The sequence below is a fragment of the Bos javanicus genome, chromosome 5 (assembly GCF_032452875.1).
Source record: "Bos javanicus breed banteng chromosome 5, ARS-OSU_banteng_1.0, whole genome shotgun sequence".
Classification (NCBI taxonomy): domain Eukaryota; kingdom Metazoa; phylum Chordata; class Mammalia; order Artiodactyla; family Bovidae; genus Bos; species Bos javanicus.
In genome coordinates, this window is record NC_083872.1 from 15,135,514 (window position 1) to 15,162,567 (window position 27,054).

At 38.0% G+C, this 27,054-nt stretch overlaps 1 protein-coding gene across 2 annotated transcripts; it reads right to left on the bottom strand.

The window, feature by feature from the left end:
• TSPAN19 (tetraspanin 19) lies at nucleotides 1–27,050 on the bottom strand. 2 transcript variants are annotated; one of them, XM_061415666.1, is made up of 9 exons: nucleotides 26,958–27,050; nucleotides 18,055–18,146; nucleotides 17,895–17,967; nucleotides 15,390–15,514; nucleotides 9,444–9,518; nucleotides 6,163–6,273; nucleotides 3,803–3,946; nucleotides 2,439–2,522; nucleotides 1–210 (listed from the first exon to the last, which is right to left on the bottom strand). In XM_061415666.1, the coding sequence occupies exons 2-9, from the start codon at nucleotides 18,118–18,120 to the stop codon at nucleotides 142–144; spliced, it is 747 nt and encodes a 248-aa protein (XP_061271650.1). In that variant the 5' UTR covers nucleotides 18,121–18,146; nucleotides 26,958–27,050; the 3' UTR covers nucleotides 1–141. The 2 variants fall into 2 exon arrangements, with proteins under 2 accessions (XP_061271650.1, XP_061271649.1); XM_061415665.1 differs by having other exon boundaries at nucleotides 26,933–27,035.
• Between the last annotated feature and the right edge of the window lie 4 nt (nucleotides 27,051–27,054).

A 27,054-nucleotide genomic window follows, 5' to 3' on the forward strand; every position in this document is an offset into this window, starting at 1 on the left:
TTCTGTGTCATATATAACCACTGACTTTATTAAATCTTAAACAATGAATGTAATTTAAAAATTTTCTTTTGGACTAGAAGAATTCAATATGATTATTTTACGAGTTAACTGGTTTCTTCCAGACAAATTAAAATCCAGTGATCACTTTTCTGCATATATTCTATTCTTGATGTTTCTGAAGAAAGAAACAGTTAATGAGAATTGCAAAACCTGGAAAAAAGGGAAACAATAAGAGATTAAAATGTAATCAATAAGAATAATTTGTAAAGTTAACACCATATAATCACCAAAATGTATTCTGCAAAGAGAAAAGGGAGGAAGGAGGGTGAGACTATTTCCAAGTAAGATACATATCATTGTGAATAAGAAGTCAGCAGAGTAAGTCTTGTAGGGTAGCCCAGATGTCACCAAGTTCATTTACAGAGAGGGTGAAGGAATGGACTACTCAATTTTAATTACATGGGCTATCACTGGGCTAGATGCTATGATAAACTGCTGATGTTTTGTGTTCATCATTTTTCTAACGTCATCACTTCCAAAAAAACTGCCTCTTTTTGTTATAGGATCATGAAAGATGGTCTGGAAAGGGTAGATGATAAACTGGAACACAATAATATCCCCCATTCAGTCTTACCTTAATTGCCTCAGGATGAATACAATAGAGAATAAACATTTAAAAAGAGTATCAATGCTTATAAGACTGTATTGTTTACCACCATCCTGAGACTAAACACTCTTACCAGGTGAAAACCATTTATGGAACTTTAGATGAGGGCCTTGCTTGTTGTTCGGTTGCTAAGTTGTGTCCTGGTCTTTACATGCCAGGTTTCCCTGCCCTTCACCATCTCCCAGAGTTTGCTCAAACTCATGTCCATTGACTTGGTGATACCATCCAGCCATCTCATCCTCTGTCCCCCTCTTCTCCACCTGCCCTCAATCTTTTTCAGCATCAGGGTCTTTTCCAATAAGTTGGCTCTTCACATCATGTGGCCAAAGTATTGGAGCTTCAGAATCAGTCCTTCCCGTGAATATTCAGGACTTATTTTCTTTAGAATTGAGTGGTTTAATCTCTTTGTCCAAGGGACTCTCAAGAGTCTTCTCCAGCATCACAATTCAAAAGCATCAATTCTTCAGTATTCAGCCTTCTTTATGGTCCAATTCTCACATCTGTACATGACTGCTGGAAAAGCCATACCTTTGACTATACAAAACTTTGTTGGCTAAGTGATGTCTCTGCTTTTTAATACTCTGTCTAGATTTGTGATAGCTTTCCTTCCAGGGAGCAAGCATTTTTTTTTTAATTTCATGACTACAGTCACTGTCTGCAGTGACTTTGAAACTGCCTTAAAACACACACACACAAAAAACAAGAAAAGAAAATATGTCACTGCTTCCACTTTTTCCCCATCTGTTTGCCATGAAGTGATGGGACTGGCCACCATGGTCTTAGTTTTTTGAATGTTGAGTTTTAAGCCAGCTTTTTCACTCTCTTCTTTCACCCTCTTCAAGAGGCTCTTTATTTCCTCATTGCATTCTGCCATTAAAGTGGTATCATCTGCATATCTGAGGTTGTTGATACTTCTTTGTGGATCAACATAAATTAAATTTGCTATCCTATTTTGGCCAAATCACATGTTATATATTTATTCCGTTATACTCTACACAATAGTAATCTATACAGTCTTACAATTTCTTTGAATACATACCCTTCACTAGCTTTTATTGGTTTGCACTGGGACTGGAGAATTAAGTACTATTTCTAAACCTCGATTTTGCAGTTGGCACCCTGGAAGTCAAGGAATATGTAGATTTTGCTTCCTATTGTATCTCTAGCATCTACTACAGGACCTGACACATAGTAGATGTTCTTCCCCCTTCCAAATTTATTGAATGAATGAATGAAGCAATGAATGAAAGAATGTATGATTGAATACATTTACTAATGTCAAACATCTGCCTAGATTTAAGAAATTTGCCAGTGTACACACTGCCAATCATGGTCAACTCACTGCCAAGACTGAAGTATTTTTTTTTTAATCACTAAGAAACGAAATCACTGCCCCCCAGGAGAACAACTTATTTTTTTATAAAGCCATTAAAAAAATCTGTTTATATTTTTTTGAACATGCCATGCAGCCTGTGGGATTTTAGTTCCCCAACCAGGAATCAAACCCAAGCCCCCTGCATTGGAAGTGGGGTGTCTTAACCAACTGGACTGCCATGAAAGTCCTGGATGATAATGATTTCCAGGTTCCACCCAGGCTGATCTAAGGATATTGCCCTCAGTTGGGACCTCCTGTGTGTGAACAGTTTCAGGGTCCTGGCTCCTATTGGACTAGTTAGTCTGATTAGGTCTCCATCTGGTTGTTCTACAGTCTATCCCATATACTTTATACTTAATTTTTTTTTAATCTTTAAATATATAAATAAAAACTTACCTCTGAAGCCAAAAGTCCAAAATTAATTCCAATTAATGTCAAAGCATTAGCATGATACCATGTGCTGATTTTATTTTCACAACCCTAAGGAAAAGAACTTACTTAGATTGACTTGGAGATATAAATGGTTTTATACATAATTCCATTACAGAGAAGAGACACAGAGATTAGTAATGTATGAAAGTCTAAAAAACAAGTCAACATCTAACTGGAGACTGGACTTTTAGCCCATAGAGCTTCCTACAATAGCAAGATGCCTCAGCTGCTACTTTTTAAGCTGCTAAGATGTTGTCAGGTAGTTGAAATCAGAAATTTATTAAGTTTTGAGAGGGATTTGATTTTCTGAACACTACTGAAATTCAGCAGGGCATATACTATTGCCTAACATAATATTTCCCAAAGAGAACCTTTCTTGGAGAATCCTCCAAATGGAGATTCCTTAAATGGAAATTCCTTAAGTGGAGATTAAATGGAATCTTTAAATGGAGAATCCTCCATTTCTCTATGAATGAATGATGTTATTGAAAGACATCTTAAAATTAGAATAACATCAATATATAAACTACACAAAGTATTAGAAGTTATTGGATGGAAATCCCTAGTTTATCATGTCCTATATCTGTAGACAGAAGTTGCTACAGATGAACCTCTTCTCTGGTTTCTGCCGCCTTTATGTGAACACCACCCTTGACACATCTGGGATTTCCTCCCTTAGTTTTTGCCAAACCTCATGCCTCTTTATTTCTACTGTTGCAGTTCCTTTACCAGTCCTATACAACGGAGATTCGCCAAAAGGATCTTCTCTGTCAAAAGATGGTTGCTGCTGCTGCTAAGTAACTTCAGTTGTATCCGACTCTGTGCGACCCCATAGACGGCAGCCCACCAGGCTCCTGTCCCTGGGATTCTCCAGGCAAGAACACTGGAGTGGGTTGCCATTTCCTTCTCCAATGCATGAAAGTGAAAAGTCAAAGTGAAGTCACTCAGTCATGTCCAACTCTCTGCGACTCCATGGACTGCAGCCCACCAGGCTCCTCTGCCCATGGGATTTTCCAGGCGAGAGTACTAGAGTGGGGTGCCATTGCCTTCTCCAAAAGATGGTTGAGGAGAGAGTTAATGGAATCCCAAGTTCTAGGCACACTTAGATCACATAACCCAGAAAGTTTAATGACTTTGTTATTTAACTGATATAATCCACTTCACTGTGGTTTTATTAGCAAGGTGCTTAAGAACCTAATAACCATGAATGGCATTGTTTTTAATACAACAATTTGCTCAGGATTCTAAAATGACTTGCAAAAAATAAAAGCAAAAACAAAAAAAACAGGGTACTGTAAACACTTGGAGAAGCCTTGGCTTATATTTACCTGTAGGTATGTTGCATTCAGTGGCTCATCACAAAACCACTTTCTTAATGTAGAATTTGTGCAAGAACATGGCACCTGTTCTGAATTTTCTTTATTCTTATTCTTGGTCCAATCTGTGTAATTTTTTCGGCCACAACACTGAAACTAGAAAAATGATTCTATAAGTTTTACTATAGAATATTCAAAATGCAGTCAATTATATGACTCCTATGCTTCTCAAAGTGGTTTTATGATAAATTTATTAATTTATTCTGCATTGAAATATAACAGATTAAACAAATATATTTTTGTTTGTTTAAACAAATATATTTTTTTGTTGCTGTTGTTGCTATGGTTGATATTAATCAGAATTAAAGATCTCTACTCATATAAGTGAGCTGTTTGAATGAAATTGTTATATCTGAATTTACCTTATAAAGTTCAGGATGAAAGATATACTTGACTTACTAAATCACGTTTAGAGCCAGAACATGGGAGGGAGAATCCCTTGAGCCATACCTTCTCCTAACTATAACAGTTTTCTTTATGATTTATTCAAAATATTCTGCCATATGTGTTTAATATACATAGAGACTCAGGGTTGTTTCTAAATTCTTAGGGTTAATGTAAGATGTTAACCTTATATTTTGTATTGTGTGAAAAGCTGCCACAAAAAAAAAAAAAAAAGGTAATAAGGAAAAGAGTCAGAAGTGATCAAGCATCTATGAAATGTCTCATTTCCAGTCCTATCAAGTTGAGTTGAAAGGATGTGAAAGAATCAGTCTATATACAGTCTATATATTTGTCACCTAGAAAATAAGAGAAAGTTAAAGTGAGTAGATCATTATTTTCTAAACTTGTTATTGTAAATTATAGCATCAGTACCACCTATGTTGCAATATGTGCCAACAATCTTGGCACCGTCTTAGAAACATCAAATGACTAACATAGTACTTTAGAGACTGGGTACTGAAAGTCAGTTAAACAATCAAATCTACATATACTATCTCAATGCTCAATGATATTCATGGCTAGGAAACATAAGTTGGATTCTCATTAATGACAGTGATGTCATACATATAGACATGTTTTCCTGCTGCTGCTGCTGCTAAGTCGCTTCAGTTGTGTCCGACTCTGTGCGACCCCATAGACGGCAGCCCACCAGGCTCCCCCGTCCCTGGGATTCTCCAGGCAAGAACACTGGAGTGGGTTGCCATTTTCTTCTCCAATGCATGAAAGTGAAAAGTGAAAGTGAAGTCACTCAGTCGTTTTCCTGATTTATCAGTTAATGACCATAGGAAGGTTTGATACACTGCTATCAGTCATAATGCTATCTGAAAATGTAATACCTTTTCAGATCACATACACCAAAGAAAAAATAAGGTGAATAAAATCATTTATAATAAATTTAAATTCTCCTAATAAGCATTTGTTATTAAATATACTAAAAATAGTAACTGTTTATGTGAAACTCTGGAATAGCACTTGAGCACAAAATCTAGTGTAGACTGTCAGGGACTGAATTTTGGCTGTGCCATCTATTAGCCATGTGGCACTGGCTAAGTTATGAATTTATCTACCTTCATCTACAAAATGAAGATAATAGTTCTTATCTCAATGGATTGAGAGGACTAAATGAGTTAATATATGCAAAGCACCTAAAAAAGGACCTGGGGCTATGTAAATGTTTGCTATTTTTTTCCTTAATCAAGCACTTACTATGTTCCTGTGTCGATCTATTCTTGTAACCATTTGGCTGAGTACACACATTCCCTTACCTTGCCAAGAAACATGTGAACAGTGAAATGATAATCCTAACAACATTAGCTAACAAGTGTTAGGTTGATACTGTGTCCCAGATCCAAGGCTTTCTATGTATTATGTATATATTACTTCCTTTATTCTTGACAACCAGAGGTAGGGGTTATTCTGCCTATTTTGTTAATATGGTACCTGAAGTTAAGAAGATTTCTTATCCAGGATCATAAAGTTACCACATGGCAAACCTGATGTTTAGGCTCAAATGGGAACCATCAGGATACTCTGCTGCCCAGCAGGGACTGGGCTTAGAATTTATCTCCCCCTGGATGCCGCAGAGTAGATTATTGTTACACTTGGCAGAAGACTCCCAACACTTTTACAGCTGAATCCAGGTTAAAATGACCACCCATCAACTGACCCAGAAAAGCAGATACACCTTACAAAAGAAGGGTAAAACTCAAGATCTGTAAGTTTAGACAATCCTATGCCACCTCATTTGTTTAGAAGAAATACAAGAACCTCTCATTCCTGTGCCCATCGCCTGTCCTTCCTTGTCTTCCCACCTCTCAGCTGTCACCTTTGGCGTCTCATTTTTTACTTTCATGATAATTTCATCTTACCATTTTCTGCACAGCATTCAGAATCATCCACTTGGGTGTGTCTTGAGGAAAATCCTCAGATCCATACTCAGAAATGATGGAATCAATTTTATCATGCCATGCTTGGTGAACCTGTGGAAAATTTCATTAAAAATGAAAATTTGATAGAAACTTCCCTTATGCTTCCTCATAAAAAGTATTCAAACTCAGTTTGTTGTTTTCAACTTATTTCTAGGTGTTTTATTTTTCTTCCTATCATTATTTTTAGCAACGAGCAAGTGTGAATACCTTTGGTATTTTACACTATGATCTATAGGAAGACTACATTAGACTTTTATGATTAGGAAGAAAGTTATGTGCTGCTCTCCTCAATGTTGAAAGGTTCTAACATTTTTTCTCATAATCTCAGGAAAAATTGTGAAAGACTTATAAATGGAAAAGATGACTGAGGATCTTTTCAATGAAAACTAGGTTTTCTCTAGTATACCTTCAGGGTTCTCTGATTCTCTGAGTCTGTACTTTTCACAGTTTTTAATTTATTTTACAACTTTGTAAGTTGTATATTTGTTGGTCTCAGTCTCCCAATTCAAATGATTCTTTGTTGGAGAGAATTGCAGATGAACTTTTCCTGGTGGGGATGAAACTGATCCCTTTCCTTTCAAAGTCAGTTTTTATGTCAGTTTTTGTATCTATATAAATGTTTTCTCTTTGTACTCTTCTTCTAATTGGTTTTTATATCTAAACTAGTTCCCACATTAATCAAGATGTTAAATAAAACTATTGATCTGAATCTACTGTATATTTTACAAGAATTACATTTTTCAATTTAAAAATTATCTTTTCATAATGCTAAAGCAAAAATAATCATATCTGAACGTTTGGGGGGAAATTGCTATTTTGAAATCTAGATACTGCATGGGTAATTTTTAATAGGAACTTATATAAGCATTTAAAAGTTTATATGGCTTTCATAACTAAGTCCTAATTTGGTCCTAAAAATAGTAAAAGGTAGAAATTCAGACAGCATTTTCATTTTATGAACCATGATATAGATACTCAGAGAATATGATCATTTCCTTTGTTTACATGAATGAAGAAGAGGTGTGACTTCTAAACCTAATTCATTTGAAATCTAGTCTAATACTTTCTCATTGTCATATGCTATCTTTGAATAATGAAAACTAAATAACTAGTTGGAATAATACAATCATTAAGACATCTGTACATGTTAAACTCTTACACACTTACATCTAAGAAGATTAGAATGATATAATGTGTTATTCATATAATCTATTTCACATATTCTCTGAGTTAATTTTTATTCAAAATAGAAAATGATGTTTTTCTATTTTATACTCTTGTGATGACAGAGAGACATATCCTCATTAACCTTTTAAAGCTTAACTTGGGAGATTGAGAGTGCCTATGAATCAAACTTTAGTATATGAGTAAAAATGATTTTCATATATAATCTAGGTTACTACTATATAAATAAAATACATGTAAATACATTTACATGTATTTCTCTGTTCAAAACCTCAGTTTCTGTTCTAGAAAGCAGGACTTACAATGCATCTCTAGGATTTGTTACGAGATCAATAATATAGTGCCAATAAAGTGCCTATCACATTCTTTGGCACATGGTGGTTATTATTAAATGATAGATTTTTATTATTCTTAAGATAGGTGGAGAGGAGTATCTGAATAATACTTAAGTAAATATGGGTGACATTGATTAACTATATCCATGTGTTAAAGGCCCTTAAGTCTGATATTCAGGTTCTATCACCAGGTCCAAAAGTTAGAGGATGATGTGTTGGGATCAAGACAGCTTTACAGGACTCACTTGATTGTGTGTGCTGTGCACACACACATTTTTTTCATGCGGAGAGAAGAAATTTTATATATAAATGCCAAGTCATTAACAATAGGCCCTAGGTAATTAGATACCCAGGACAGATGCCAAGCACAAGAGAGCAAATGAGGTTGGAAAGCAATGGTGCTATACAGAAAAGATTTTGTTGAGGTTTGGCCATTAATTAAGAGTTTATATATATATATATATATAATTTGCTTTAATTTTATATATATATATATAGAGAGAGAGAGAGAGAAGGCAAGTGCAAGTGAGAGAGAGAAAGAGTTTGAAGGCTAGGAACCATAGGAATTGCTCAGGGTCTCCTTCAAAATTAAATAAGGGAAGGACTTCCCTGGTGGCCCAGGGGTTAAGAATCCACCTGCCAGTGCGGGGCACATGGGTTCAATCCCTGGTCTGGGAAAACCCCACATGCTTCGGGGAAACTAAGCCTGTGCTCTGTGACTACTGAAGCCTGCATGCCTAGAGCACGTGCTCTGCAACAACAGAAGCCATCTCAATAAGAAACCTGTGCAACACAGTGAAGAGTTGCCTGTGCTCACCGCAACTAGAGGAAGCCTGCAGGCAGCAACAAAGACCCAGCACACCCAAAAAATAAATAAATAAAAATTATTTTTTAAAAGTCAAATAAGGGAAGGTAGAGAGCTCTCAAATAGCTACCCTGTTACAGGGACTTTACAACTGTCAGTTAATGATAACTCTATAAGGTAGTAGATGAAGACATAGGTTTAAGGACTGACTTCAAGTCTATGCTCTTAGTGCTATAAGACAGTCTCCCAGGATACAAAAACAGACCTTGACTGCACTGAAATACTGAAGGTTCTTAAAGAATTAAAAGTAACTATAGGTTGTAAAGAGGTAAGTTGTGTTACCGAAAAGTTTTCAGGAAATTTATTATATGCTTTTTTGAACTTAAAAAAATATAAATCATCCGTTAATTTAATTGTCACTTATGGCCATAACTATACAAATTTATGAATTATTCAGTACATCTTATTTAAATGAAATTGTTAAATTTAAAATTAGTACTAATTAGTATCTTTAGAAAGTCTAAAGCTATTTCTTTACAAAAACAGAATATAGTACAGTGATGTGGTTACTAGTGATAGCCAGGGTTGGCTGAGGGGGCCAGTTTTGGATCCCCCACTCTAAGTATTATCTCCTTTTCCCCCACATTTTTTGTCATTTACAACAACATTCTGCGTCTCCTGCAGACAGAGTTAAGACATGAACTCTGTCCTCCATTCCAATCTGACCCTTGTCTCCTTTCCATTACATGATTCTAGTACTTCTATTTCATCCCTTTTCCCCTAAAGACATTTACTTACCTTTAGCTTTTACTATAGGTTTAATATAGGTTCAGGTCTCAATAATCTACAACATCTGATTTTCCTATTTTTCAAATAGAAAGATGATGTTTCCATACCTCTTCTTTCTTTGCAAAGATGAGTGTTGAAAGTACAACCTGAACACCAACAGCCCACATCAACAGTGCTGCATACTACGAGAAAAGAGACACAGAGATGAGAACTATGCTCCTAATATATTTTTTAGATACTACAGTGATGGAAAATGCACATCATATGAAATATGCAGTCTTAAAATATACAGAAAACAAAGATCATGGCATCCGATCCCATCACTTCACAGGAAATAGATGGGGAAACAGTGGAAACAGTGTCAGACTTTATTTTTCTGGGCTCCAAAATCACTACACATGGTGACTGCAGCCATGAAATTAAAAGACGCTTACTCCTTGGAAGGAAAGTTATGACCAACCTAGATAGCATATTGAAAAACAGAGACATTACTTTGCCAACAAAGGTTCATCTAGTCAAGGCTATGGTTTTTCCTGTGGTCATGTATGGATGTGAGAGTTGGACTGTGAAGAAGGCTGAGCGCTGAAGAATTGATGCTTTTGAACTGTGGTGTTGGAGAAGACTCTTGAGAGTCCCTTGGACTGCAAGGAGATCCAACCAGTCCATTCTGAAGGAGATCAGCCCTGGGATTTCTTTGGAAGGAATGATGCTAAAGCTGAAACTCCAGTACTTTGGCCACCTCATGCAAAGAGTTGACTCATTGGAAAAGACTCTGATGCTGGGAGGGATTGGGGGCAAGAGGAGAAGAGGACGACAGAGGATGAGATGGCTGGATGGCATCACTGACTCGATGGACATGAGTCTCAGTGAACTCCGGGAGTTGGTGATGGACAGGGAGGCCTGGCGTGCTGCAATTCATGGGGTCGCAAAGAGTCGGACACGACTGAGCGACTGATCTAATCTGATCTGAAAATATACATGGGTATTACTGAAGTTTCCTGTTCTCATACACATGAGTGAAATCCTTACATCAAAAGGCAAAAAAATCAATGAACATTTGGATAAGAGTAAGATAGAAAGAAGTGATAATATTTCATGAGAACTCTAACAGACTACTTGGTCCTATGGAGTTGATGACGATACCTTCTTCATTCAGATCTAAAACTCATAGAGGGGAATTTAAATATCTTGACTTCCACTTAACACCATTCCGCTAACACTAGAGAACTCACTAAATTGTGACCAGACATAAACTATTCCATCATGCACAAAGCAACGACAACATTAATGACAACAACAACAAAATAATGAGAAAGTAACAAAGGCAATGGCAATAGTAGAGTCTATATGCATATTTGGACTATCGCTTTGAGAACTAAAACTACTTCAAGGCCAAAGAAAATGATTTTTGCACTATTTGACTATTCTCTTGTTTCAAAACTCATGGCCACTGCCGTCTTCTTCACTATAGCAGCACAGTGTTACATATTATCTAGAATTCAAAATAACTTCTAAAGTAACTTGTCTGAATATTTTACTAAATAAAATACAAGAATGATTTAGTATTATTAGTTTACATATTTTAAACATTTAATACTTTAAAACAGTCCATTAACATTGCTTACTTGACATACATTGTATTTCCTATTTTCAGGGACAAAAATAGGTTTTTGTCTTTAGTACTGTTTAGAAGTTTAGGTTTTTAAGACTTCTAAACACGATACCTCACTTAATCTTCATTATCAAGAAATAGTGGTGAAGACAGGTAGAGACAGAGAAAATGTGCAAAACAATTTTTTTTTAAGTTACTGGATTTCTTTTCAATGGCAAGCTGGCTGAGGTCTACTGGACTCTCCTGGGTTTCTGATTCAATGGCAGTATGAAATGTTACATTTGCCTAAGATATTATTCAACTCTGTAGAGAGTTAATTTACAGAACTCTGATAGTATCAATAATACAAAATTCCCATCATAATGCAAATGATTACTATTCATAAAAATACAAATGAATACAGTTTATAGAGAATATAAATCTCCACAAGTCTAATTCTCATTTAAACCAGTTGTTACTTCTTACTGGTGGTTCCCCTATTAATTAATTAATTATTTAAATAAAGTCTCTGACATATGTTCATTTTTATACAGGTTATTCATGATTTTATCCTTGAAAATTATTATCTTTTAACCTCAGTTAGATGTCTATAGAAATAAGATTAAAACTTTCCACAAGCCATTTCCATCCCAGTTGCCATATTCAAAATCAGAAGTCCCATGAGAAAACTATGCTAAAGGCCCTAGAATAAAAGAAAGATAAAATTTGAGAGTTGAAGGTATGCCTTTGAGGAGAATAAGAAGAGAGAGTGAGGTCTTTTTTTCCAGGTATTGCCAGGATAAGGTGGCAAGACCCCAGAGGGAAATGAAGGTGTGGTTCCAAATCTGCCTAAAATGCTTCTGCCCTGGGTAATATTCAAATAACAACACGTAGCAATTACTAACAATAGGCAGCAACTAATTCCTCTGCAAAAATCACTGCAGATGGTGACTGCAGCCATGAAATCAAAAGACGCTTACTCCTTGGAAGGAAAGTTATGTCCAACCTAGATAGCATATTCAAAAGCAGAGACATCACTTTGCCAACAAAGGTCCGTCTAGTCAAGGCTATGGTTTTTCCAGTGGTCATGTATGGATGTGAGAGTTGGGACTGTGAAGAAGGCTGAGTGCCGAAGAATTGATGCCTTTGAACTGTGGTGTTGCAGAAGACTCTTGAGAGTCCCTTGGACTGCAAGGAGATCCAACCAGTCCATTCTGAAAGAGATCAGCCCTGGGATTTCTTTGGAAGGAATGATGCTAAAGCTGAAACTCCAGTACTTTGGCCACCTCTTGCGAAGAGTTGACTCATTAGAAAATACTCTGATGCTGGGAGGGATTGGGGGCAAGAGGAGAAGGGGACGACAGAGGATGAGATGGCTGGATGGCATCACTGACTCGATGGACGTGAGTCTGAGTGAACTCTGTGAGTTGGTGATGGACAGGGAGGCCTGGTGTGCTGCGATTCATGGGGTCACAAAGAGTTGGACATGACTGAGGGACTGAACTGAACTGAATTCCTCTGCCAGGCATGACTCCTTTAATTGCTGTGTCATTGACAGGGTTGAATGTCTTGGGTCTCAGGGGGGGTAAACTGCAGGAAAGGAACTGAGGTAACTGTTCCTTACCAGTCCTTCACAAAAGAATTTCACCAATATGCCTGTACTGGTACATACTGGATGAAGAGCAACCCTGGTTTGCTGCTCTAGGCCATTCAAACAGCAAATGCATAGTCCTGAAGGAACCACATCAGCTGGGAAAGGGAGTGCTTTCATGGTAACTGGTGTAGACTGATAACAAAATCCAGAATGATTACCAGGACTTGCCATGCTACATAAGAGTTAGGTATTCTTGGCAAGAGGCACAGTTGGCTACATTTGAATTTCCTATCTGCATCACAGGAAAGTGCCTGTGAATTAAAACTGATTTGAGGACTTCCTGGTGGTCCAGTGGCTAAGACTCTGAGTTCCCAATGCAGGGGTCCTGGGTTCGATCCCTGGTCAGGGAACTAGATCCCACATGAAACAACTGGAAGAGCCCACAGGCTGCAACTGAGACCTGATGCAGTCAAATAGTTGCGAAGTCACACCTGACTCTTTTGCGACCCCATGGGCTGTAGCCCACCAGGCTCCTCTGTCCATAGGATTTCCCAGGGCAAGAATACTACAGTGGGTTGCCATTTCCTTCTCCAATTTGATTTAAAGAAAATGTTAAAAGCTATATTTCATCTGAAGATATTAAGAAGAGGTGAAAAGAACATACAGAAGAACTATACAAAAAAGATCTTAATGTCCCAGATGACCACAATGGTTTGATCATTCACATAAAGCCAGACATCTTGGAGTATGTAGTCAAGTGGGCCTTAGGAAGCATCACTATGAACAAAGCTAGTGGAGGTGATGGAATTCCAGCTGAGCTATTTCAAATCCTAAAAGATGATGCTGTTAAAAGTGCTGCACTCAACATGCCAGCAAATATAGAAAACTCAGCAGTGGCCACACGACTGGAATTGGTCAGTTTTCATTCCAATCCCAAAAAAGGCAATGCCAAAGGATGTTCAAACTACTGCACAGTAGCACTCATTTCACACACTAGCAAAGTAATGCTCAAAATTCTCCAAACCAGGCTTCAAGAGTACGTGAATCGAAAACTTCCAGATGTTCAAGATGGATTTAGAAAAGACAGAGGAAACAGAGATCAAATTGCCAACATCCTGTGCATCATAGAAAAAAACAAGAAAATTTAGGAAAAACATCTACGTCTGCTTCATTGATTACTCTAAAGTCCTTGACTGTGTGGATCACAAAAAACTCTGGAAAATTCTGAAAGAGATGGGAATACCAGACCACCTTACCTGCCTCCTGAGAAATCAGTATGCAGGTCAGGAAGCAACAGTTAGAACTGGACGTGGAACAGACTGGTTCCAAATTGGGAAAGGAGCACATTAAGGCTGTATATTGTCACCCTGTTTATTTAACTTCTATGCAGAGTGCATCATGCAAAATGCTAGACTGGATGAAGCACAAGCTGGAATCAAGATTGTGGGGAGAAATATCAATCACCTCAGATATGTAGATGGCACCACCCTTTATGGCAGAAAGCGAAGTGTAACTGAAGAGCTCCTTGATGAAGGTGAAAGAAAAGAGTGAAAAGGCTGGTTTAAAACTCAACACTCAGAAAACTAAGATCATGGCATCTGGTCCCATCACTTCAGGCCAAATAGATGGGGAAACAATGGAAACAGTGACAGACTATTTTGGGGGGCTCCAGAATCACTGAACGTGGTGACTACAGCCATGAAATTAAAAGACGCTTGCCCCTTGGAAGAAAAGTTATGACTAACCTAGACAGCATATTAAAAAGCAGAGACATTACTTTGCCAACAAAGGTCCATCTAGTCAAAGCTATGATTTTTCCAGTAGTCATGTATGAATGTGGAAATTGGACTATAATGAAGGCTGAGTGCCAAAGAATTGATGCTTTTGAGCTGTGGTGTTGTAGAAGACTCTTGAGAGTCCCTTGGATTGCAAGATCAAACCAGTTAATCAAATCGGTCTTGAATATTCATTGGAAGGGATGATGCTGAAGCTGAAAGTCCAATACTTTAGTCACCCGATGAGAAGAGAGCCTACTCATTAGAAAAGACCCAGATACTGGGAAAGATTGAGGGCAGGAGGAGAAGGGGACGACAGAGGATGAGATGGTTGAATGGCATCACTGACTCAATGGACGTGAGTTTGAGCAGGCTCTGGGAGCTGGTGAAGGACAGGGAAGCCTGGTGTGCTGCAGTGCCTGGGGTCGAGAAGAGTTGGACACGACCGAGTGACTGAACAACAACACAGTTCGCCTGAATCTGTGGATTTGCATGTGATCCACACCATTCTCCTGAATGGTAAATGGCTCAACTTCAGATTTGTCTTCCTTATTTTGAGTTATCTTTTCATGTATATGCCTGGGGAGAGAGTGTGTGCTAACCAGATACCAGAGTCTGGCCCCCTCAGCAGTTATGTTTCTCTTTGTTAAATTATATATTGTGATCTCAACTATAAGTTAGCATCCCACATGGTACACCCACAGGGAGAAAATGTGCCAACTACAGGCCATTGTTTCCTTTTTCCTCCTAAGCTTCAATGTTCATTGACTTTAACACATTCTATTCTGATTTTAGTCTTCATGTTTAAGTTTAGTTAGCTGTAGTTTGCCTTAGGCAATGGATACATATTGACCCTGTGTTGAAAATTAATATCAATGTGTTAAGTGTTGAGGTCCGGATTTGGTCCACTGAAAACTCAGCAAGAAAATTCTGTCTAAGCAAAGATTCTTGGGAGGGAGCACTTCATTGCCTTGCTCCCAAGAGCCCATTGTACTGCAGTGTTCCAGCGACATAAATCATTTTTGCTCACTTGTGTAATTTGAACACTGAAAATCAAAGCTACAAATTCAGACTACTGAAATGAAATACGTACCAGAATTAGGAGCCACCTGATCTCATTGTGAATTCCCAAATAACCCAAGAGACAAAGAAGAAGAATAGCAGATCCAGTTCCAATCAAAATTCGAAAAATATACACTGTCAAGTGATTATTTTCATCTGTGGAAACCACGAAATAGCTATTATTAAGTGATATGTGTTTTCTATTTAATAATAAATGCAGCAACCCAAGATTTCCCTAAGAAGCTGTTGCCAAATCACTAGGATTCTCTTTCTCTCTCTCTTTTTAATCTCATTCTAGCACCTCTTACTTATTCTTAAGGACTTTTCTTCCTCTAATGACATGATAGAGAATTTCTTCAATCTCGGAAGATCTCTTTAAGTTAACCTTGTCTTTAATGTCTTCTATGAAAGAAGACAACTTTTTCTTGAGTGAATTCTTCTATGTATAACATACATCCAAACATTTATGTATTCATTCATTCGTTCATCAAAAATAGTACCTAACATATGTGGGCTTCCTTAGTGGCGCAGCGATAAAGAATCTGCCTGCCAATGCAGGAGATGTGGGTTCGATCCCTGGATCGGGAATATCCCCTGGAGAAGAAAATGACAACCCACCTGAGTATTCTTGACTGGGAAATCCTATGGACAGAAAGAGGCTGGTGGGCTACAGTCCATGGGGTCACAAAAAAGTCGGATATGACTTAGCAACTAACGAACACCCTAACATGTGGGTTAAGTTTCCCTTGTATGAGACCCTGAGTTTATTGCTAATATGGCCCGATTAAAAGTATATTTTATTCTCTCCCCATCTAGACTGAACTCTCTGAGCTAGAGACTATATATATATATATATATATATATATATATATATATATATTTATATAGTCAACAGACTAATTGTTAAATGCCTAGTGCTATGGCACAGATGTGAAAGAAAAGTGAAAGTGAAGTTGCTCAGTCGTGTCCGACTCTTTGCGACCCCGTGGACTGTAGCCCTCCAGGCTCCTCTGTCCATGAGATTCTCCAGGTAAGAATACTGGAGTGGGTAGTGCCTAACAAATACTTTTTAAAAGGGAGAATGAATACATTACATATGCCCTAGGTTTTATGAGAGAAGAGTAGAGACAGTGGGCAGTGGTGTGCTGGAAAAAGATTGTTCTGGCACATAAAGCCAAGGCTTAAATTCTCACAAAATCTGTAAGCTAACTCAGTCCACATTGGCACCTTAAAACTGGCCATCCTGGGATTCTTTACACCACAGAAATCAGCACATAAAAAACAAACAAACAAACAATACTCCATCGCAGAATACTTACTGGCACAGCACTGAGTAGAAAAGCAGCTAATCCAGTAGGAGGAGGAGGTGAAGGTAGGCAAGATTACTGGAGAAGGTAACACTTGAGTTTAGGCTCTGAATTATAATTGGAAATCTCTACATTGGAATGGTGGAAGCATTCTGAGGCACAGAACGGTGCAATGTGTATAGGAAACTTAGTCTTGCTGGCAGTTAACTATTTCAGGCAGGTGAGACTGGGAAGGTTTGCAGGAGTGAAATTATGTGTTGTTTTCGAGTCTTCCTCATGGAATTAAGCTCCATGAGGACATGCCCTTTATCTTTCTTGTACACTCTACTGTATCCTTAGCTCATGGGATAGTGCCTAATGATATATACATATATCCATTCTGTATGTATGTATATATACATATCCTTCTTTATCCATTCATGCATTCATGTTCAGTTGTTTCCACATAGGGAATATTATATTTCTAACCATGTGATGGTGATAGGATATGGTAACTGAGTCGTTTTTTTTTTTTTTTTTTTTTTGGCTGTGTTGGGTCTTTGCCACTCTGCTCAAGCTTTCTCTAGCTGTGGAGAGTGGGGACCACTCCCTGCTTCAGCTTGCGGGCCTCCCGCTGTGATGACTTCCCTTGTTGCATAGCACAGGCTTGAGGCATGGGCTTCAGCAGTTGCAACTCCCTGACTCTAGGACCCTTGGGCTCGGTAGCTGTGGTTCTGAGGTCTAGAGTAGAGGCTCAGTAGTTGTGGTGAATGAGATTAGTTCCCCTGCAGTATGTGGGATCTTCCCGGATCAGGGATCAAACCCCGGTCTCCTGCATTGGCAGGCAGATTCGTATCCACTGCGCCACAAGGGAAGTTCGGTTACTGAGTTTTAAAAGAGATTATTTAACTTGGGTAGTGAAACTATATTGATCTCCGTTATCTTTTAACATTTATAAATCTGTAAAAGTCTAGAGTTAGCAGAACTGCAATCCTCTATTTCTCTCATCTCTCTTGCCCAAAGTTTCTAGCTTTTTCTCTCAAAATTCTCTCTCCTTTATGATCTTGGATTTAAGACTTATTATTTAATAAGGCGTTTATAGAACCAACTGACAAAGACCTTCTGAGGAAAAATTGAATAGTACTTTATGAACGTTAGGGAAACACTGCCACCTGCTGACTAAGTCACGTACTCGGTTGCTTAACATTGAATGCCTTATTTGATTTAGAGAAAGCAAAATAGATACATACCCAAAGCTGTGAAAAAATTATTTCCATCTAATAAAAGCCATGTACCAAATCCCATGAGTAAAAGTCCCAGAACCTACAAAAAATAGCCAATACTTATTTTTTAACTAACTGCTAATAAAAATGTATATCTTCTTTACTAAGTAATTATGAAGAAACTTACCAAGAAAGCTCCATTAACGAGATTAAGACAGTATTTAAAAATCAACTTTTTGTTTTTCCTTAACATTTTTTTCTCCACATGTACTGATGATTCTGAAAAGATAAGCACAACTTTTACTATAAACACCACAGTAATAACTTGAAATAATTCTGCTTACTCATATCTTTTATTTGCATGTTTTTTCCTCACACCAGCAGTCAGTATAACATTCCTCTTTGTTCTCCCGAATATAACAAAATATTGAAGAGTGTCTTGAAACTGTGTCTGTCTTTATCTGCATTTTTTGTCCAGGCAGTTGAGATCAAAGGGCATTTGTATAGCATGTCAAGAGTTGCCATACTGAATTTCCTGCAGTTTTCAGAAAGTAAATATTTTTGTTTCCAGTCATAACACACCTTGTTCTCCTTGCCAGAAATCTTTCCTTTCCATCTGACTGCATTCCTCTTTCCCAGAATAATGTTATCTCAGAAGCCTTTCCCTAATCTCAGTTTGTTGCCTATTTTCATCTTTGTCTCCCTTCCCATGTAGACTTAAGGGCCTTTACTCAGAGAGAATAGATCTTGTATATAATAAACCCAAGTCTAACATATAGTGGGAACCATGTGTTACAAACACAGATGTGTTGAATCAGTCAATCAACAGGTGAATTATATTATTTAACTAGTTTACAATTTACTTTGTTATATAGTACAGTGAAAAGAACTAAAGGTGGTTTAAAAAAACTGTTTTCCAGATACCCTATTTTCCTAAAATATTTGTGGAAAAGTCAACACTTATCCTACTGATTTTGAGTGCTTGGTTTATTAGATACGTAGGTTTTACCTTTTCTTGGGTATATTCCTGGGTTTTCTTTTTTCTTTCACTTTTTCAATTCTAGGTAACTCATATTTTAAAAAGTACTGTGGTTTACAATGTTTCAATACATGCAGTGGATAACTGACACAGTGACACTGTGAAAGTGAAACAGCAATATAAGCCCCTGTGCCCCTTGGAAGGAAAAGGCTTTTGCTTTAGTCTCCCAGGCCTCCACTGAGTCTCAAAAGGCTGACTCAAGAGGTAATGATTAGGAAATGTGACGATGTAGAAACAAAGAATAGCTGTTGCGCTGGGAACTGGTAACAATTTAGACTAGAAATCTGCCACACAGCAGAACCACTGAACTCATAGTTCCCTGAAAGATACAGATAAAGGCCTGACACATTCCTAAGTTATTTTTATAAGAAACAGACCCCTACCAGATGAAAACTGCTGACCATAAGAACACAGACCCTAGAGTGGTTGAAACCTAAGGACTGATGATGCTTAAGACTTCACCTTGATGCCAACCAATCCAAGAATTGTGTATGAGCTGATCACATACCCCCGAAACCGCCTCCCTCACACTGCCTTTAACCCCTTCCCCGAAAGCCACCTGGGAGCTTGGATCTTTCGAGCGTGCGCAGCCTGTTCTCCTTGCTTGATGCCCTGCAATAAACATTGTGCTTTCCTCTAGCACAACCCAGTGTCAGTGGATTGGCTTTACTGCATGTGAGCAAGTGGACCCAAGTTTGATTCAGTAACAAAAGCAGGTTTCGTAAGACTAATTTGAAGCTGTCTGTCCCTAGTTAGGAAGAAACCAATCCATTTGTTAAACTGAAAGATGCCTTAGAAAGCGGAAAGTAAGAGATGTGTAGGACAGCACCCACCCACTTTCCTCTTTATTTCATTCTAAGGCCATATTCCTCCTAAAAACCCCCAAGGTATTTCTCCCAGCTTCAGGAGTGTCTCCAGGCTTTATGTTCCACCCTCTGCCTCGACCTCTTCTGCTGCTGTTTGGTTTCTCCACTTTCTGTCCTCGAGTCTTATTCGTGGATTCCTCCAGTGCCTGGACTTTCTGGATGGGACACTCAGTGGGAAAGACTGCCGAAATTTTTTGTTTGTTTGTTTATTTCCAAGATGCTTTAGATCTACATTTTAGCTTCAGTTTTACTTACATGAGAAAGCTGTGATCCTTTTCTGAACAAGAAAGTGAAAAAGTTGCTGTTGCGTCTGACTCTTTGCGACCCCATCGACTTAGTCCATGGAATTCTCCAAGCCGGACTACTGGAGTGGGTAGCCTTTCCCTTCTCCAGGGGATCTTCCCAACCCAGGGATCAAAACCCAGGTCTCCCACATTGCAGGTGGATTCTTTACCAGCTGAGCCACAAGGGAAGCACAAGAATACCGGAGTGGGTAGCCTATCCCTTCCCCAGTGGATCTTCCAGACTCAGGAATCGAACTGGAGTCTCCTGCATTGCAGGTGGATTCTTTACCAACTGAGCTATGAGGGAAGCTACTTAAGCCCTAATTCCTGGTTTCTGTTTCTCTACAAACCAGAAAGAGAAAGAAAACTAATAAGTGAGAACTCTCTACAGGGACTCTGGTGTGGAATGTTGAACAAGAGGCTTGACTGTTGATTTGATAGTAGTTAGCAGGTTAGAGTCAAGGTTAAAATGTTTTATGAAAGGATCCAAATACAAAAAATAAACTGAAGTATATTCTCTCTCAGTTCAAGATATGTAATTGGTTCTCTACTGGGAAATCATCCTAGAAATGTGGGGTTTTGCTCCAGCCTGTTAAAATATATGGCTCCCAGTGGAAACGGTGGTTGACTTTATTTTTCTGGGCTTCAAAATCACTGTAGGTGGCGATTGCAGCAATGAAATTAAAAGACGCTTACTCCTTGGAAGGAAAGTTACGACCAACCTAGACAGCATATTAAAAAGTAGAGACATTACTTTGCTAACAAAGGTCTGTCTAGTCAAGGCTATGGTTTTTCCAGTGGTCATGTATGGATGTGAGAGTTGGACTGTGAAGAAAGCTGAGTGCCAAAGAATTGATGCTTTTGAACTGTGGTGCTGGAGAAGACTCTTGAGAGTCCCTTGGACTGCAAGGAGATCCAACCAGTCCATCCTAAAGGAGATCAGTCTTGGGTGTTCATTGGAAGGAGTGGTGTTGAGGCTGAAACTCCAACACTTTGGCCACCTGATGCAAAGAGCTGACTCATTGGGAAAGACCCTGATGCTGGGAAAGATTGAGGGCAGGAGGAAAAGGGGAAGACAGAGGATGAGATGGTTGGATGACATCATCGACTCGATGGACATGGGTTTGGGTGGACTCCGGGAGTTGGTGATGGACAGGGAGGCCTGGCATGCTGCGGTTCATGGGGTCGCAAAGAGTCAGACACGACTAAGTGACTGAACTGAACTGAACTGAAATCTACTCAAGGTGCAATCCTCTACAGTCAGCAGGAAGAGGATGAGTAAACTTAGGTGAGCATCTTTTAAACATGTAAGGTGGAAGTTGCATACTGCTCTTCTGCTTCTCTTCTTTGACACACAGCAGTTAGTCACATGGCAATTCTCAACTAGAAGTGGAGGTACCTATATGTCCACGATGAAGAAAAGAAGTGAATTAGGGTGGGAAAAGCCAAACAAATGCTCAACAGGAAACTGTGATATGAAAGATAATCAGAGAGAGAAAAATACGGCTTTGACATATTTCAGTGTGCTTTACTATGAATAAAAAAAGAATCAAAGATGATCAGAAAGATTTTTTACAATGGGAAAATAAAAGAATAATGATAATCACTGGAATTGTTTGAAAAAGATTCATAAATTCTATTAATTTAATATTTAAAAATTCAGGTTGAATTGATAAACGAAAACCTTGTGGTTAAGCACTGGAAATTTAGGGCAGGCATGTGGAGAGCATAGACAATATAGAATTGGGGGTCGTCCATAGAGAGCTGATATCTTGAGAATAAATGAAGGAGATGAGGGACCAACTATAGATTACAATAAGCAGAGGTTTGATTACAGAAAATGACATAATTAGGAATTTGGATTTTATAGTCAAGGCTATGGTTTTTCCTGTGGTCATGTATGTATGTGAGAGTTGGACTGTGAAGAAGGCTGAGCGCTGAAGAATTGATGCTTTTGAACTGTGGTGTTGGAGAAGACGCTTGAGAGTCCCTTGGACTGCAAGGAGATCCAACCAGTCCATTCTGAAGGAGATCAGCCCTGGGATTACTTTGGAAGGAATGATGCTAAAGCTGAAACTCCAGTACTTTGGCCACCTCATGTGAAGAGTTGACTCATTGGAAAAGACTCTGATGCTGGGAGGGATTGGGGGCAGGAGGAGAAGGGGACGACAGAGGATGAGATGGCTGGATGGCATCACTGACTCAATGGACGTGAGTCTGAGTGAACTCTGGGAGTTGGTGATGAACAGGGAGGCCTGGCGTGCTGCGATTCATGGGGTCAAAAAGAGTCGGAGACGACTGAGCGACTGATCTGATCTGATCTGATTTTTATGTATGTATGTATTTACTTATTTATTTTTTGGTCACGCCTGTATAGCATGTGAGATCTTAGTTCCCCAACCAGGGATCAAACCCATGCTCCATACATTGGAAGTATACAGTTTCAACCACTGGACAGCCAAGGAAATCCCTAGATTTTTAAAAAATCAGACTTTATGAAATGAGAAAACAATCATTTCCAAAATAGCGTTACATGAGACAGATGTCAAAGAGGGAGAGAATTCTGAACTCTCAAAGTCAGCTGACTTGGTTAAGCAGGATGGTCACGGTAACTTCAAAACAGTAGAGCTTTAGTCCATTTAGACCATTTTCTATTAATTGTTTATGTTTCACCACCTATGTCAGTCAAACTATTTTTTTTTCCCCTTCCCTTATGCTGAAGTAAAAAGCTTGTTGAATAACTGGACTCTGAAAGTTTTCTCTCCCTTTAAAGAGAATAGTTAGAAAAGAATGTGGTTGGGAGTGATGGTAAATCACAAATTGGATCAGAAATTTTTAAAAATTCCCCCTTTTTAGACAGTGAGTCAATCCGATCAGTTGCAGAGTTATACTATTGACTGATGAAGGTTTGAAAGTTCTCTTTGCAGAAGAATTTTTTTTTGTTCAATTCTACATTAGAAAAATAAAATATTGGTTTGGGGATGTGATAAAAATTTAGATATTTTTTCTTTTGGTAGTTCTTTCTCAATAATAAATGAACCACTTCTAAAAGTAATCACAAAGTTTGGAAAGCTTTTGTTCACAGAGGTTTAATAGTATAGAGAGGAAGATGATTAATTACTCAGACCAGCCTGTTCTTTGTTTTCTTCATTTTAGGGAAAAAAAATTATGTAGATACCACATGAAGATACAGAAACAATTGTGGTAAGATCGTGAATCCTGTTGATATTTGAAAAGTGAGAAAAGAGATTATGGCACTTGATAGTTATTTTTTTCTTTGTTTCCAGAATGGACAAAAGCCCATGATCACACTAAGTTATCATTTAGATTTGTTTGCTTTTACAGTTGAGACTAAGCCCCACCCCCTGCCTGTCCCATCCATCACTTGAGACTTCACTTCCATTGTGTGCACGTTTGTTAGAGAGCAGGGTGTTAGGCTACAGTATTTGTTTAACCTCCCTAAGAACTGTTCAAGGTATCTCTCCTGAAAGCTGCTAATTTATGGTCTAGCAGACTTATATTATATGCAGATAGTAATTAACTGTGAATAAAAGAATGAGAAGTGTGAGGCGAAGTAGCAAACTGAATGCTTCACCAATAGCAACCCAGAACTGTCTCCTGACCCTGCACCTTGTAGGGAGGCAGGCAGTTTTTCGCTCTTGTGTTTTAAAAGCTGGAACTGAATCGTGCCGTATTTCCCATTGCTGCTGAAACCACCCATAGACGACACGCTGCCTATGTGCAGTGTCATGTATCTTAATGCCAGTCCTTTGCTTTACATGCCATAAATAAGTTGGTGGTTTTGTTTCAGTGTGGTAGAGATTTTTTTCTTGTTTTTTTGGTTTTGCTTTTACAGATGGTAAAGAGTCTGCTTGCAGTGTGTGAGGCTTGAGTTTGATCCCTAGGTCTGGAAGATCCCCTGCAGAGGGAAATGGCAACCCACTCCAGTATTCTTGCCTGAGAAAACCCCATGGACAGAGGAGTCTGGCAGGCTACAGTCAATGGGGTCGCTAAGAGTAGGACACAACTGAGTGACTTCACTTTACTTTACTCCAGTTGGGCTGCTATAACAAAATACCAAAAACTAAGTAGTCAATAGAAATGTATTTCTCACAACTGTGGAAGCTGGAAGTCTGAGATAAAGGTGCAAAGTTTCAGACTTCTTTTATCCTCATATGGCATAGGGAGCTCTGTGGGATCTCTTCCAAAAGATCACTAATCCCATTCACGAGTGCCCCACCCTCATAAACTAATCACCTCCTCTTAAAGGTCCCATCTTCCAACACCACCACATTGGGTGTAAGGATTTCAACATGTGAGTTTTGAGGAGGCACAAACATTCAGACCACAGCAAACAGTTCAAGTTAAAGAGAATACATCAAACCAGGTGTCTTAGCAACAAGCAAGGAAGCCCTAAGCCATGTTTGCACAGAAGGGTAAGAGATGGTTATGTGCTGATCTTTTCAGTTATAAGCCTCACATACTAAAAAGGTTGTCAGTGAAAATGATTTGCTTACACAAAGGTACACAAGTTAGTGCAGTTCCTATGTAAATATTTGTGATGTGGTAGACATATTTTATTTTGCTATAGACAAAGAATTTGTTTTTAACTTAAATAAAGTCCTGGTATGGTATTTCTTTGGTTTATTTCCTGATTCGTTAATAAATGGTCCAACAGCAGAGATTTTTTAAAATAGCACAAATGCTATAGGTAAAGACAATTTACAGTAACTCACCTATTCATAAGTGTCATTTTTCATTAGTTAAATAATACTCTAATAACTGTTTTTTAAGTTCCTTCAAAATGCCAGAAGATGGGAACACACACACACAAATGAATAAATAAGACAAACCATTAGGGAACCAAATCTGTGGACAACTTTGAATTGTGTGTTGGGGGTTCAGAGTCTGGGAATAAATGGAACTGGGAAGTTTCAGAAAGGAGGTGAATTTGAGGTAATCCTTGAAGAATAATTAAGAGGGCTCCAGTCAGACAAAAGGGGCTTCCCCAGTGGCTCAGTGGGAAAGAATATGGTTGCAATATAGGAGACATATAAGATGCAGGCTCAATCCCTGGGTCAGGAAGGTCCCCTGGAAAAGGGAATGGCAACCCACTCCAGTATTCTTCTTCCCTGGAGAATCCCAGGGACAGAGGAGCCTGGCAGGCTCAGTCCATGGGATTGCAATAGAGCTGGACAAGACTTACTGACTAAACAACAACTTCCTAACTAACTACATATCACTTATTGCTGGGAAAATCCCAAGGACAGAGGAACTTGGCAGGCTACAGTCCATAGAGTCACAAAGAGTCATACACCACTGAGCACAAAGACACATAGATAAAAACAGGTTAGAAGAGGAAGTTTTCAATACAGATGGAACACTGTTCCAGGCTTTGGAGTGAAGTGCATGAGGGCTTGAGTAGAGTGGCAAAAGATGACAGATGAGGCTGGAGAAGTAGACCCAGTAAAGATTGTGAGGGATCCTGAGTGCTTTGCTAACAATTTGCAAACAGTCATAGACTATAAATCAATTCAACTTGAAACTACTGTTTAACTATGCAGCATTTAGCAAAAATCTATTTAATTGTACTCTTCCTAGAAATTATACCCTAAGTGGATTGTGTTATTTTTTTTCATAACCCTTTAACCTGAGTAGGTTTGTGTGTGTGTGTGTGGTTTGTTTGTTTTTAATAAGTAACTTGAAAGTATGAGTTGTAGAAACATGCGCCACAAATTAATCTTCAGCAGAACTTCCAGGATTCTTCTTTTTTGCTATGAATTTGTTTGACAAGGGAAGCATTAATAAGGAAAGAAATTCAAACATCTTCAAATTAGTTGTTTAAAGTCAGTTTTAGAAATTAATTGATTACTAATGGATTTTATATTCTTTAGGAAAAGCATGAATAGTTTCATAATTACAAATAAAATTTTAAGTTTAATGTGAATTGCAACAAAATATGTTAGTTCAAACATTTTAAATAAAGAGTTTGAAAGTTTGTAAATCAGCAACAAAACTAAACTAAAAAAAGGAAAACTGTTACTTGAGTATGGTCTTTAATAATAAAAATATCCAAAATTCAATTCTAAAACCAGGAGTAGTTTATTTTGAAAATCATTTTCTTTCTTGAATGAAGAGATAAATGTGTTTTTTTAATATCAAAAGTCTACTGATTTCTCACTCTGTATTATTAATTCTTAAGTTGACACAATGCATTTTATTATTCAATTGTTACCAGGAAACATGGTCTATTTTCTTTCAAAGGCTCAATGATATTGTTTGCGTTTAGCTTAATGTATATCAGATAGCTTCTACAATTACGCTTAACTACTTCCTCTTGGAATTTAATGCTTCATTTTTAAACTTAAAAAAAAATGAAAATCAGTTATGTACATTTTCTTCACCAGTAATAGGAACTTTATGAATTTTTAAGTTAAAATTAAATGTTATGATATAAACTTAAATTCAAATTTCATATTAAAACAATGTGTGTCACGCTCAATGTTTTACAGTAAAACATATTCCAGAATATAATTTCTTAATTTCTCACCCCACACATCCATTCACTTAAAAAATTTTGATAGTCATTGCTGATTGATTTTTTTTCTATTTTAAAAGAAACTTGGTGTCATGCGAGGCAAACAATTTATTGGCTTTTCTTCTATACTTCCAGGCCTCACAAATCACTATTCAGGAGTAAGTTTTTGTGGAGTGCACAATTTATACACGAGCAACTCAACATTCACTAGAGTCACATAATAAAAACAGATAGGTAAGAGACAATTTAAAAGTCAGGCTACCCCTAATTGGGTAGCTGTAACAAAGTGTCATTTCTTTATTATTACTTTCCAAAATTAATTAAATATTAAAATCTACCTGGAATAAAATGTAAGTTCCTCACCGAGCTCCTGAGATGAAGCGTTCGTTCTAGTTTGGAATAGAGATAGTTTGTCCTGCTGGGGCACCTGTAAAGCCCTTCTTCCTTGGGATTGGCGGTT